Raw genomic sequence first — 14116 nt, 5'->3', positions numbered from 1 at the left:
TGTTACTTTTTACAACCACTGATTGTGTATCTGATTTTTCTCTTGTATAGGCCATGTAAGGTATACATTTGCATTTCCTCTTGCTATGATGTAAACCAGAGCCAAGAAAGTGTATTTATTCCTGGCCTTTGAAAAATAAAATTTGCTGTTTAGGCACAGCCTATTATCCCTCCAGATGCCTCGCTTTCTCTCTCTCTGTCTTTATTATTTTTCCAAGCGCACTCCCTCTTCCAGGTATTGGGACCCTCTTGCAGGTCGAGAGACCCCCGGCAGACGTGCCTATCCGTCCCGGACGGTCCCCGACACTACTTAAAACTCAGAATTTCAAAAATCCTTCTCTTAAATCTCCAAAGTTCTCATGAATAATTCTTTCTCCTATACCAATAGACTCAGATTCAACAAATATTCTTCAATAATAGCTAATATTTACTGAGAAATACTATGCTACCAGTGCTGTTCTAAAAAAACTTCCATTCATATATTAATTCATTTAATCCTCACAACAACTTGGGGCAGTAGACATTAGAATTATTCCCATTTTACAGCTGAGAAAACACAGGCCCAAAGAGTCTGAATATTTTCCCAAGGTTACATAGTTGAACACAAGCAATGTGACTGTGAATCCCATGTAATTATTTTGTTGGACCTCAGTATGACACTGAATCCTGTGGATTGAATAGGGTGCCAAATCTTGTCACAAATTTTGGGTTTTTAAATCCTCAAAACACTTTAATAATATTTTTATATGTTTATATCATTTTGTGGAAAACAAACACATGCAACAAAACCCCAAATTAAAAATCATATCCAATACAAACATGCAACTAAAACATAGAAATCCTAACTCTCAATTCAGTGCTCCTCATATGACAGCATGGAGTTAATAAGTGTCACTCAGATGGCATCAGGGGATAAAGAAGGAAGTGTCTAGCACTGGTGAGCCCCTGTCATTTTCTAGGCTCTGTACATATGTTAATGACATTGACTCCTCTCAACAATCCTGTGAGGCATATGAATCCCATTATATTGATTAGGAATGTAAGACCTGAAGAGGTTAAATAAACTGCCCAAAATTACATATCAGAGTTAGAATATCAGCCCTTGTCTTTCTTTTGAGCAGGAGTATGTCATAATAGAAAGGGTTGGCTGAAAAGGAACAGGAAGGCCAGGGAGAGAAGTATGAGATCGTAGGAATATCTTGACATTCTCTCCTTCATGAAACTTCCTGATAAGAGCCTATGACCTGAGCTTTCCAAACATTCCCCTTCTCTGTCCTCTGCCCCAGTCTTTTTTTCCCTCTTGTATCTCTTTCGGTCTCTTGGGCTTCCACCTTGGAGCCATCCCAAAGCATCAGAAGGAGGAGGGCAAAATGGAGACTGAGGGAGCAAGGTGCAGGATAAAAGAATCGTTCCTAGCTTGGTTGTGCTTTCTAGCCATAGGACAAAGAGAAAGTGGAGTCTCTGTATCATCTTTCTTAGTCCTGATGATTCAACTTTTTTTTTTACACGCATCCTTTAAGTCCTCTCCTAAACAACCCAGCCATCAAAGAGGACCCTGATGAGTCAATGACATCTGAATCAAGTGAGTGGATTCTGTTATATGCTGATTCCTCTTCAAGTGGTCAATTATCCCATGCTTTCTTTACTTATGTCTAATATGTCCATCTTATTAGTCCTCTCTACGCCTAATAAAATCCCAAACCCCTCAATATTTTCCACATCTGGTTAATTCTGTTGATACTTAGACTAATATCACCTTCTTTATCTTTTCCTCTCATAGGTGGTCCTTAATTTCTTCATAATCTACCTACCCTCCCTACAGTATTTCTGATCATCTATTTCTTTTTTTTTTTTTTCTTTTTTTTTATTGCATTCTGATCATCTATTTCTAATCTATCCTTTCCATATTCAAGTTATCTTCACCTAATCTCTTTTTGGATTTATTGCCTATATATCAAGTTCATTTTACCCAAATATTTCACCTCTTATTCATGTAATTTCAATCTTCCTGCACTTAATCTAATGTCCTCATGTTTTATCTGGTCCCTGCATATCTACAATCAATGCATGTTTTACTTCCATATAATTCCAACTCTTTCATATTCTCTGGTAAATGCCTAGAGTTTGTATTCCTGGCCATTTCCACTAAAATGCTTTTTATATTTTTCTTTATATTCCATTCCTATTATCTGCAATTCATCTTTTCTGCCCGCATCATATCTTTCTCCATTTTGCAATGCATTCATACATCCACATTATAAACCTTTAATAATCAGTAACTAAAACAGACCTTATAATGGGAACTAGTGTCAGAAGGAGAGACAGACACTCCAACAAATAATCTAGTGAATAGAAATTTGAGTACTTTGCAAGGGGTAATAACTAAGGGACTAAAACATAAAGGATAAAAGTTCCTAGGAATAGGGTGAGTGTTTTTGACAGAGAGATGTGTAAAGTTACAGAGTTATATAACATCATCACATGTTTTTAAAAAGTTAAATACCAGGAAATGACTGGACTGTTGTATAGTGGTTAAAAGGAAATACATTTTGATGCTTTATTGAGGATTTTGTATGTGTTCTCAGAAACTGAACGCCATTGTGGTCAGCAGTTTCTACAGAGAAATATGACTCTAAAAACAAGTAGAACTTAAATTGATGAGAGTACAGGCTGGAGGAAAAAAGACCAGGTAAAATCCAATTGAAACAGTTAAATCAAGAAATACCAAGGACCTGATGTGAGGAACTAGGAGGAAGGCAGTAGAAACAGGAAGAAGAAAGAGGACTGATATGAGAGATAATTAAAGAGGCATTTTGACTAGAACTTGGATTAGTCAAGTGTGAGATGTGAGTTGTGGGGAGGGGAGGATGGGTACAAAATATCTAGGAAACTTCCAGATGCATTGCATAGGAGACTGTGTGAAAGCTAATGCTATTTATTGTAATAGAGAAATAACTTGCTTGGGAAAGCTTATTCTAAACAGAGTGTATTTGTGGAACCTCTGTGACATCCATGGAATTATATCCATTCTATCCCCCACCATTAAGGACATGTGAAACCACTTCAGCTACCAGTATCCTCCTTTATATCCACCTGATCAATAGCTGCAGTGATACAGCAAACAAAATGATATATAGGATTTCATAGATGCTAATGAGACAAGTAACCATAGGAATCTCACCAAAACTGTGAAGGAAAGAGGAAAAAAGAAGAGTAATTAATGTCTCTAAGGGGAGATGCCCCATGAGTGAAGATTTGAAGGCTAAATAAAAGTTAGCCATGCTTATGGAGATTGCAGCATGAGGAAAGCTATGAGGTGATGCACGTGGTATGGGCTGAGAGCTGCAAGGTATAAAATACAGTGCAGACTGTGGTAAGAAATAAGGTTTAGGTGAAAGCAGAGCCAAGGTCATGAAGTGCCTATAGGCCTTGTACCTGTAGGCTAAATGGTTTGAACATTTATTGTGTACACAAAGGGGCACTATGAACAAGCTTTAAGGAGGAGAGTAAAATTCTCTGTTTTGAGCTCAGGTCTCACCTTCAAGGGTGAGAGTGTAAGCAGAAAGATCAGTTAGGAGTCCATGTGTGAAAGGCTATTTTTTTTCAAATGTGCAGAGCATCAAACATGAAGGTTGAAGTGACTAGAAGAAATGAAAGAAAGTCTGAGGCCAAGAGGATCAAAAGCACAAAGAAGGGTGTAAAAGGCAGGTATTGAGGAGAAAGCATCAAAGCTAAGGTCATAAATAAAATTGTGGTTGTGGTGATAAGAATGGAAGTGATTAGAAATGAAAGCCAAGAACATAGGTATTTTGTAATTGCATTACATTGTTAAGAGAAACTTCAAGGATTCAAGTACTGAGTAACACTCAAGTAGTAATAGGAGAACATAAAGAGAAGAGAAACTCAGATCTAAAGATATAAAATCATTAGCAGGTTGTTTTGATTTGTGAGCACATTCTGCCCTTGCTAGCCTCATAAGAAAATATCTAAGACTGAAAATTAAGATGACAGGGTGATGGATGCAGCAAACCACCATGGCACATGCAACTATGTAACAAACTTGCACATTCTGCACATGTACCCCAGAATTTAACGTATAAAAAAAGAATTTAAAAAAATTAATAAATCTGAGAAGAAATAGCAATGAGGTGTCCAGCTGATTCTACCCCATTCTCATTTCTGAACTCTACACTCTCTCTCTCCCAATGCTATACCTATACTGGGGCACAGGGTAAAAATAACCCTTCCTTCATATCAGCTCCCATTTAGAAATGTCAACTTCTTTTCCACATGAGACACAAAAATGGCTTGAAGTTTTTAAAGGGAAAGGGAAAATTTTATCTTTGATACCAAGGTAAACAAAGAGTATCCTAGTAAACACATGTTTTTTATATTGTTCTTAATGTTAAAGAAAAGTACTCAACTCTCATTCCAAGATACTTAGTGCAGTTTTCAGAACTTTGGAACCCTTAGTCTTTCTGCCATCCAGCATCCATTTCCTAATCTGATTTCCCCGTGAATTCCAAGTCTTCCTCATAAGTACTGGGTTCTATAAACTTCTACTCTACAGGTGCTGTACCTTCTTGTATTCTGCTTTGGTCTCTTCCCCGTAGGAAGAAACTGTTTCTCTAACGGAGTCCCAAACACTCCCTCTCCCAGACGTAAATCCAGGATGTATTGTACAGTCCTTCCATTATGTCACCTAAATATTTTGGAAGCTCCAATGTCCTGACTTCCTCATGCTATTTCTGCAACCCAGAATTAGTCACTTAATTCTATATTTTGGTTTCCTTAGGTATAAAGTTGTGGCTACTAGTAGTACTAGCCTACAAGATTGTTAAGATCAAGCAAGTTAATACTGCAAAGATTTCACAACAGTGCCTGCACTAATAATAGTGCCTGCACTAATAGTAATAATAGTATAATTCAATTATGTTATACATGATTATTTTTCCTCCATTGTGTAATGGATTTCCTCAAAACAGAGTCATGATCCAACTCATAGGCAAACTCTCATTTTAGAGCAGACCCAACTCTTTCTAGCTTTTGGTTTTTAATCTATGTTCTTTGGGGACACGCTAGTGTCATTTTCACCCAGTGCTTGTCAATGCATGCTTCTCCAAAGGTTAGGAGTCTGTTCTTGTCCCCAATACAAAACCATTTATTTTTGTATGTTTACCTTAGCTCATTTTCAGATTAAAGAATAGAGCAGTGGACTCAGCTCAATGATGAATTACATGAACTTCTTACATGGCATTCGACCATTATAAACCCATTAAGAGAAAGGCTGGGTTCTTGTTGCAGCTTACTGAAGACTCTCTATTCTCCTCTCCTGAAGAGCAGTGGGAGAGCCCAGTTCCATGGAGTGGAGGAACCACAGTGGGAGAGTGAGTGAGTTTGTGTTGCTGGGCTTCCCTGCTCCTGCACCACTACAGGTACTATTGTTTGCCCTTTTGCTGCTGGCCTATGTACTGGTGCTGACTGAGAACACACTCATTATTATGGCAATTAGGAACCATTCCACCCTCCACAAGCCCATGTACTTCTTTCTAGCTAATATGGCCTTTCTGGAGATCTGGTACGTCACTGTCACTATTCCCAAGATGCTTGCTGGCTTTGTTGGGTCCAAACAGGATCATGGACAGCTAATCTCCTTTGAGGGCTGCATGACACAGCTCTACTTTTTCCTGGGCTTGGGCTGCACTGAGTGTGTCCTTCTTGCAGTTATGGCCTACGATCGCTATGTGGCCATCTGCCATCCACTCCACTACCCAGTCATAGTCAGTGGCCGCCTGTGTGTGCAGATGGCTGCTGGCTCTTGGGCTGGAGGTTTTGGCATCTCCATGGTCAAAGTTTTTCCTATTACTCGCCTCTCTTACTGTGGCCCCAACATCATCAACCACTTTTTCTGTGATGTCTCCCCATTGCTCAACCTCTCATGCACTGACATGTCCACAGCCGAGCTTATAGATTTTATCCTGGCCATTTTTATTCTTCTAGGACCACTCTCTGTCACTGGGGCTTCCTACGTGGCCATTACTGGTGCTGTGATGCACATTCCTTCAGCTGCTGGACGCTATAAGGCCTTTTCCACCTGTGCCTCTCATCTCACTGTTGTGATAATCTTCTATGCAGCCAGTATCTTCATCTATGCCCGGCCAAAGGCACTCTCCGTTTTTGACACCAACAAGCTGGTCTCTGTACTCTATGCAGTCATTGTACCATTGCTCAATCCCGTCATTTACTGCTTGCGCAATCAAGAGGTCAAGAGAGCCCTACGCTGTACTCTGCACCTGTACCAGCGCCAGGATGCTGACCCCAAGAAAGCTAGCAGAAATGTGTAGCAGGGATGTGTGAAATCTGATAAAACACTACTGAACTTGGGATCGATGTGTTCTATGAAGTCCAGTGATGTTCTTAGTGCCTAAATTGGAGGCCAGAGTTTCCAAACCCTCACTAAGGAACTAGGAATACTTGCTTGTAACCTGTCCAAGAGGAGAAGGTGGGATAGGTTGCAAGCTAGAAAATGGATTTCTGCAGAAGAGGGCCATAAAATGCAGGATAGAGCTGGGTCCACTATTGTCTGCCCCACTGTAATTTGCATAGACATGGTTCCAATCAAGGAATCACAGGCTTCATTATGGAAAAGCAACACAAGACTTTTTTTTTTTTTTTTTTTTTGAGACGGAGTTTTGCTCTTGTTACCCAGGCTGGAGTGCAATGGCACGATCTTGGCTCACTGCAACCTCCGCCTCCTGGGTTCAGGCAATTCTCCTGCCTCAGCCTCCGGAGTAGCTGGGATTACAGACACATGCCATCATGCCCAGCTAATTTTTTGTATTTTTAGTAGAGACGGGGTTTCACCATGTTAACCAGGATGGTCTCGATCTCTTGACCTTGTGATCCACCCGCCTTGGCCTCCCAAAGTGCTGGGATTACAGGCTTGAGCCACCGCGCCCGGCCAACACAAGACTTTTTAATAAGATCTCTTCCAGCCACAGGCCACTGGCTGTAGCCTATTAGGTAGCAGCACCCAGGCAGTAGTCATTCTAGTGCATGTTACAAAGAGATAAGAAACTAGGAATTTTTGTGTTTGAAATATATCACCTGATGAAACATAGCAGTTTCTAGATTTATTTTCTAATTTACTGTGGTCAGTGTCCACACTGAACTAGTGGCTGAGAACAATTGTTTCTTCAACACTTTGTCTCCCTGATTAGACTATAAGCACCATGGAGACAGGATCAGATTTGCTTGCACATCATTTTATCACCATGGGCAGGAACAGTATCTAGTACATGACGGCTATGAATACACATAATGAATGAATATAGTTTGGAGCCATGTAGGCAAGGCATGTGTGTCATGCTTATATGTGGGGTTGGCAGGTGCGGGAACTAAACCCCTCGTACTTTACTAGTGTGCAGAGAGATCCAAATTGTCTCAGCCTTAACAGAAACAATTTTGAAAATATGTATTACAAATCCTAAAAATATTGCAACCATTCTGATTCAGAAAGATTTGTGCAGACAGACACTTTTACTTATAAATACAGAAACAAAGACAGGAAATAAGCAAAATATACTTAACTTTTGCAAACAGGGCACGGGTTAAATAAATTGTAGCTCATAGAAAATGTTATACATGGAAAATTATGCATAAATTGAAATAAAGTGATCTAAATAGAGTTAATAAAAGAAAAAATATTTCTAACTTCATAAAAATATGTCATATAACAGTATCGTAAGTATCGGCCATATTTGCTTGTTTAAACAAGACTAGAAGGAATTTGACTAAAATGTTGATTGTAGCTATGCTGGACTCCTTACTCCTGTAAATTGCATTCTGTGGCAAAGCATTGCCATCAAGATATTTATTTAAATAGTTTTTTCTTAGTGTACACTATATATAACTATTCATTTGGACAGGGAGATGGATACAGAGTATGTCAGTATGATTTTCAGAAATTTAGTTCCTTACTGTCACCCAACAACCAGATCTCTGAAGACAATATTCTATCTCCAGATATGGGATCCAACTGTTGCTCAAGATGTGGGATCTAACTTCATTGTTGTCTGTTACTTAATAAAGTTTACAAAAGGATACTACCAAGGATATCATGCATTATTTGCTAGCCCATGCTTATTAAAAGTTTTAATATAATATGCATATATATTTGTGTCAAAACAGTATAAGTATCTTGTAATAATTTTTAAAATGACTGGATATGAAGTTCATCAAAAGTCTACTGTCCACGTGTCCCCACAGAAGAAGTTTCTGAAAAGGGGTTGTAATCGGTGATGATAGAGTCCTCCTCTAGACATTGTTATTACAGCTATTATATAAACTTCCCTTTTAGGTTAACTCCAGTTCATAGGAAATGAAAGCATAATGTTGAATTTCTTCATTGGGCTTTTCTTTTATTTTCCAAGCTTTTTAGTATAAAAGGCTTTAAAACACCTCTAATTCTGATTTCAGGTATTGGAATAGGGTTTAGGACAGTGTTCCTCACATATTCATCTTTCAATAAACCATGAATGAGTTTGAGTCTTGTGTATCATTGGTGAGATTGACACCTCTCTAGACTTGAACTGAATTTTTAGTAAACATATGACCCTCAGGGCTCATATTTAAATTGGGGTCACAAAACCTCCTAAGCTTTTTCACATGAAGTATTGATTATCAGATTAAGTATTCCCCATCCTCCATTTATGTAACTGATTTTTCCCATAAACCTAGATACAGAATTTTATTTTATCCTTGTTTCATTTGATCCTATTTGTTTTGACCATCTTTGTAATCTGCCAATCTTTCAAAGTATTGCTTATATAATACAAGTCTTTTATTATTCCCCTTTGCTAGTACAGTATCTGGAGAAGCTTCTAACCTTTTGCATCAGTACAAGAGGTGGGAGTACTGGATCCACCTGGGTTATTCAGATAGGAGTGCTATTTAAAGTGACCGCAAGGGCTGCTGGGGTCCTTTTAGCAGTGCCACTGAGTCTGGTAGCAAGGGCCTGGGCAAGTGGAAGGGGCCATGACCAATCATAGACATATGTATGGAGACCCGTAGTGAGCATATATAAAGCTACAGCACATACAAGAGCACATAAGGCTGCAGGAGTCATCCACAGGTGCCTGGACAGTGGTGAGGGCTTGTAGTAGGAGTCAGTCAGCTGCGTGCACACACACAGCTATGGGATTAGCTGCAAGGTCCCATGGCATCACCACCTGGGGCAGCTTTTGGTGAGGAGTGAGTGAGAAGGGTGACAGCTCAGCTCTGCAAGAGTGGAAACTACAGCACCCTTAGTGACAAAAACTATGGGGGATCCTCTGTGAAGGAGGCAGCTGAGGTCCATGACTACAAACACTGCGGGGTCCTCATTAGTGAAAGCTGCAGGGGGTGTATGACAGCTGCAAACACTGCTGATGCCCTGAACAACAGAAGTTGCTGGGGTCAGAACAGGTCACCTGGAACTGCAGAGGCTCCCCTTGCATCACAAATGCTGGTAGCCTCAACCCTTCTTCACTCCTAGCCATATCCAGATGTCTCAGCCATCCCAGTCTCACCAGCAAACTAGTGGGGTGGAACAGAAGTGGGTCCTTCAGGCACTGCTCCAAAATGGTGAGAGTGCTGGTTGGTTTCCCTGTTCTCCTTTTCTGTGAGTGACACTCCTGGGCTGGGAAGTTTTTGGGGGGAGCATTCTTGCCCGGGGAATGGGATGCCAACAAAAGGATATTTTTCCTAACATTTCTGTGTAACTATTCTGAGAATTTTTTGCTGCACTGAGTTGCTACACCTTTTAAAATGGACTCCTGACTTCTCCAGAGCTACTTTCATGGATAGCTGTCTAATTATTGTGGGGGTCAAAAACAGAGATCTACTTTGCCATCTAGGTGATATCACTCCCCTTATACTATAACTTTTCATGCTAATATAAATTGTATAATACTGACAATATTATCTTGACAATGAAAACATTGTCAGTTGTTGACAATGGAAATATTGACAAGGAAAACATGCTAACCCATTTAATGGATGAATAAATTAAGGAATAAAGATAAGCTTCTGAGGTCAATTGTCAAAAAAGTTAGTGAAATCCAGATTAGAAACCAAGTCTTTTAATTGGTGAACAATAGTTATTTTCCATAATACTGCTTCCAAATTATCTTTCTTCCATGAGTCTGAAATAACATCTATTAGATGAAATTTTTCCCAAGTTCTTCAGTTAAAAAGAATTTGTCCCTCCTTGGAGTTCTCAGAGCATTTTGCTTGTACGTCTCTTATGGCACATATCACATTCTATCTTAACTATACTATATATTTCTTATTTTACTAAAAACATCATAGGCTCCCAAAATATAGAAATCAGGACATATGTTTTTATTCCAGGGAATATATAGCACACTGCCCTATACATAGTATGAGATAAGTGAAAGCAGGGAGCATATTTTATATAAAGAATGAGAAAAAAAATTAAAAAGGCTGGGCGAGGTGGCTCACACCTGTAATCCTAGCTCTCTGGGAGGCCGGATCAGGTGGATCACAAGGTCAGGAGATGGAGACCAACCTGGCTAACAAGGTGAAATCCCGTCTCTACTAAAAAATACAAAAAAATCAGCTGGGCGTTGGTGGCAAGCACCTGTAGTCCCAGCTACTCAGGAGGATGAGGCAGGAGAATTGCTTGAACCTGGGAGGCAGAGGTTGCGGTGAGCCAAGATTGCACCACTGTACTCCAGCCTGGGTGACAACAGCGGGACTCTGTCTCCAAAAAAATGTCTCTATTACCTTTAACCCACTTACGTTTCTTATTGTGGTTTCTGAGTCACTTGCTATATCACCTTGCATATAAAACTAAGTGAAAAGGACCACATCATATTCATAGGTACAAATAACAATCATTCAGGATTAAACAAGAATTTAGATATGATTGGGGATTCAGCTTCCCAGGTCCCCTGGACATATCTTGGCAGTACACACCAAGTTTCCCTAGAGCTAGGAAAGACTGTAAGTTGGTCCCTGGGGAGAAGACATGGGGAAAGAGTAGGCTAGAGCTGAATATATTATTCTGTCCCTTCTCATGTCTTCATACCTTAGAGCCACAATAACTACCATGTAGAGCAAGCAAGGGCCATACACGCTTCTATAGAAAGTATACGAATCTGTAGACTAGTTTGCTTTATCATGATCAGTGTCAATGTCTGAAGAATTTTATATTCTCAGAGTAAGGACAGACAGACCATGATGAGTGGTAGGAGACATCAAGACAGATTGGCTGATTCCTGAAGAACGCTCCAAGGAAGATGAGGAAGATCTTGGGAAAATGACCAGAGGTATCATTACTGAACAGATAAAGAGTATGTTGGTGTGGTGAGGCAAATGGGAAATGAGAACCAGTACATCTTTACTCAAAGATGGGAATATTGGTGCAGCTCCGGATCTTCTGAATGTTGGACAAGTACATAAGGGATATGTTGCTTGTTCTTGAAGTAGTCTTGAGAGTTGATATTGTCTCTTGAGTACAAGTATGATCATAACTGTAAAAAAGAAGTCTTATGTATAACAAAGCATTTTTCTTCCCCTAGGATATTCCCTCCCCTAGTAGCGAGCCCATAGTTTAAGGCTTTGGATCTAAAACAGAAACGTCAGAATGAGACTGTTCTTTATCCTCACATGCTTCAAAGCAGAGCATTCTGGAAGTACATTTGCTTTAAAAAGTGGAGGAAAATGTGAAGGAAACATGGATATGCTTAAGTAATAAAAACAATTTATTAAAGTGTGAACTAGGAATAAGGCATAAGTGGTCTATAATCCTGTTCTCCAGAAATTTGGGGTTATTTTATTCTCCAGAATATAACAGGAAAAGTGAGTAAAGAGAGAATGACTGTGTTTATGAATATATGTGAGTGAAAACACGTGAGCATGTCTAAATAAGTAAACAGGTATGGGTCTAATATGATATAATAACAATTCATGCTTGTAGGGAATAACTTTGGATCAAGTCCTATGTTAAAAGTCCTCCATGCATTCGCACATTTAATTATCACAACACAATCCAGAAAGGTAGGCATTATTATAGCTTTTCTCATTTTACAGGAGAGGATATGGAATTACGTAATTGTTAAACGATCTGTTTGGTATGACACAACTATTGTGAAATGAAAATAAGACTGAAATATTGTTCTGACTCTAAATCAGTGTGCTTAAATTCTATGCAGAGGTGAATTTTTGGTACACTGTGTGGCTGATGATGGAATCCTGGATTGTTACAAAAGTTCTAAAGAGTAGAAGCCTCTACATTGGTGATCCTTCCTACTGGGGCTAGATCATGAGTAAAGCTAGCTACTCTCTGCTCCCAGAACAGTTTCTTTTCCCCAATAAAAACATTTGATCAAAGGTATTGAATAACTAGGCCAGGAACTCTTTGCTAGTAAACTATGAGTAAAGTGCAGCCTGGAACCTGGGAGTAAGGAACAATCTTTCCCCACCCAGCAAAGAGTCCTGAACTCTGCCAGTGTGTGCTGCTGTGGAAAAAAGACAGTGATGCCAATAATATGCATTTAACATCCCATCATTTATTCCTTCCCATGAGCTATGCCCAAAATATCTCTAGTCCAGGGGAAGGTCAGAATGAACCCTGATTGACCTACCACTCTTTCCGTGCCAAGAGATGAACATAGTGGACAAGAAGTTGTCAGAAAAAATGAACAATCGTCTGAATGCAGCACCTGAATGTATGCTGTAAGAATAGGGGACATTTAACAAAATCAATTAGTAAGCTATTTGGTCTAGCTCACAAAAAAATTTCTGCCTCCCAGCATTACAAGATCTACCTATCCTTCAGCATGCATGTTCCTTCCTTCCTCTCCATACCTTTCTGGACAAGAGCACAAAATAAGATAGCTGATATTTAGAAACAAGGACCTACCAAGTGAGTTAACACCAAGGCTCAGATATAATGTGCTCAGACATTAGGGATGTGTTTGTCGTTAAAGTATCTGGGTAGGCAAGCAGTGGATGTTTCAAAGATAGGCAGTGTATAGATACATGCTTCCTGCCAGTGTAGACCAAGATAATCACTTCCTTCTGTCTCTGACCTATTTCCTGTGATTCCCAAAGCACCACAGGATTTATTAATTCACTTACTAGTTCATATTCAATTAAAACTTATGTGTTTCCCAGTCACTGTTCTAGGCATTTGGCTCACAGTCATGAAGGACAAGTTTTTGAGTTTTGGAAGTTTGCAGTGCAACAGGGAAAAAACTTGACGTATGTGAAGGCTGTGCACTGGGAAGAAAATGCTGATGATGTACTTGACCCAGTCTGTGTAGATGCCTCCTAAATGGAGTTATGAATCTATAATCAGCAGAAAAAGATCAGGGAGTGTGCAGTAGGAATTGGGAAGAGACTATGCAGAGCCGAGAAGGTCAGAGAGATGACTGTGTGCTTGGGGAGCAAAAACTAATTCAGTATGTCTGGAGCATGGACTATTACTGTCTTAGAGGGCCACAAGAGATGAAGCTGAAGAAATAGGTAAGGATCAAAATATGAAGTGCCTCCTGTGTGTGATAACTAAAACCTCTGCATTTTAATATGAAGTCAATGCAAGAGTCATTAAGAACTTTTCCAATAGTTACTATAATTTTAAAATTTCCTCAGACTCTAAATAAACTTTCCTAGATCAAGGCCCAGGATCACCCAAATATTAAACTTCTTAACTTTCTGACTTGATATTAACATTTATGTTTCCTTTCAGGTAAGAACAAATGTTTGTGCAGTGAGTTCCTAATGAAACAGATAACTGAAATCAACATGGGAGAGAAAAATGGGTCTATGTTCATTGCCAAAGGAGCTAGGAATGATGTAAATATTGAGATTTCAATCATTGTCATCAAGTACGTGAGAGTTGGGATGGAAGTGCACTTAAAAAAGAATTAATGAAAATGTTTGCTTCACCTTTGAAGATGTGTTCCCATTAACATAAATTATTTTACACATCTCATTCACAGGGAAGACTGAATTATGAACATTCTTTTGTCTTATGTTTCATGCCATGGTCATCTTCACTATTTGTAATGTTACAAGGAAAGACTTCAATGTTTTCAGTGCTTTTAATC

At 39.3% G+C, this 14116-nt stretch overlaps 1 protein-coding gene across 1 annotated transcript; it reads left to right on the top strand.

Annotated features, from left to right (window-relative positions):
- Nucleotides 1-5359: 5359 nt before the first annotated feature.
- OR6A2 (olfactory receptor family 6 subfamily A member 2) lies at nucleotides 5360-6343 on the top strand. Its single transcript, XM_003919788.4, has one exon. The coding sequence runs from the start codon at nucleotides 5360-5362 to the stop codon at nucleotides 6341-6343; it is 984 nt and encodes a 327-aa protein (XP_003919837.1).
- Nucleotides 6344-14116: the final 7773 nt, after the last annotated feature.

Source organism: Saimiri boliviensis, chromosome 6 (genome assembly GCF_048565385.1).
Source record: "Saimiri boliviensis isolate mSaiBol1 chromosome 6, mSaiBol1.pri, whole genome shotgun sequence".
In the NCBI taxonomy this organism is placed as follows: Eukaryota; Metazoa; Chordata; class Mammalia; order Primates; family Cebidae; genus Saimiri; species Saimiri boliviensis.
Note: the sequence above shows the minus strand (reverse complement) of the source record. Positions and strands in the feature narration are given on the sequence as shown.

Excerpts from the sequence above, each read along its gene's own strand:
- OR6A2 (XM_003919788.4), top strand. The coding sequence starts at position 5,360 with ATGGAGTGGAGGAACCACAGTGGGAGAGTGAGTGAGTTTGTGTTGCTG.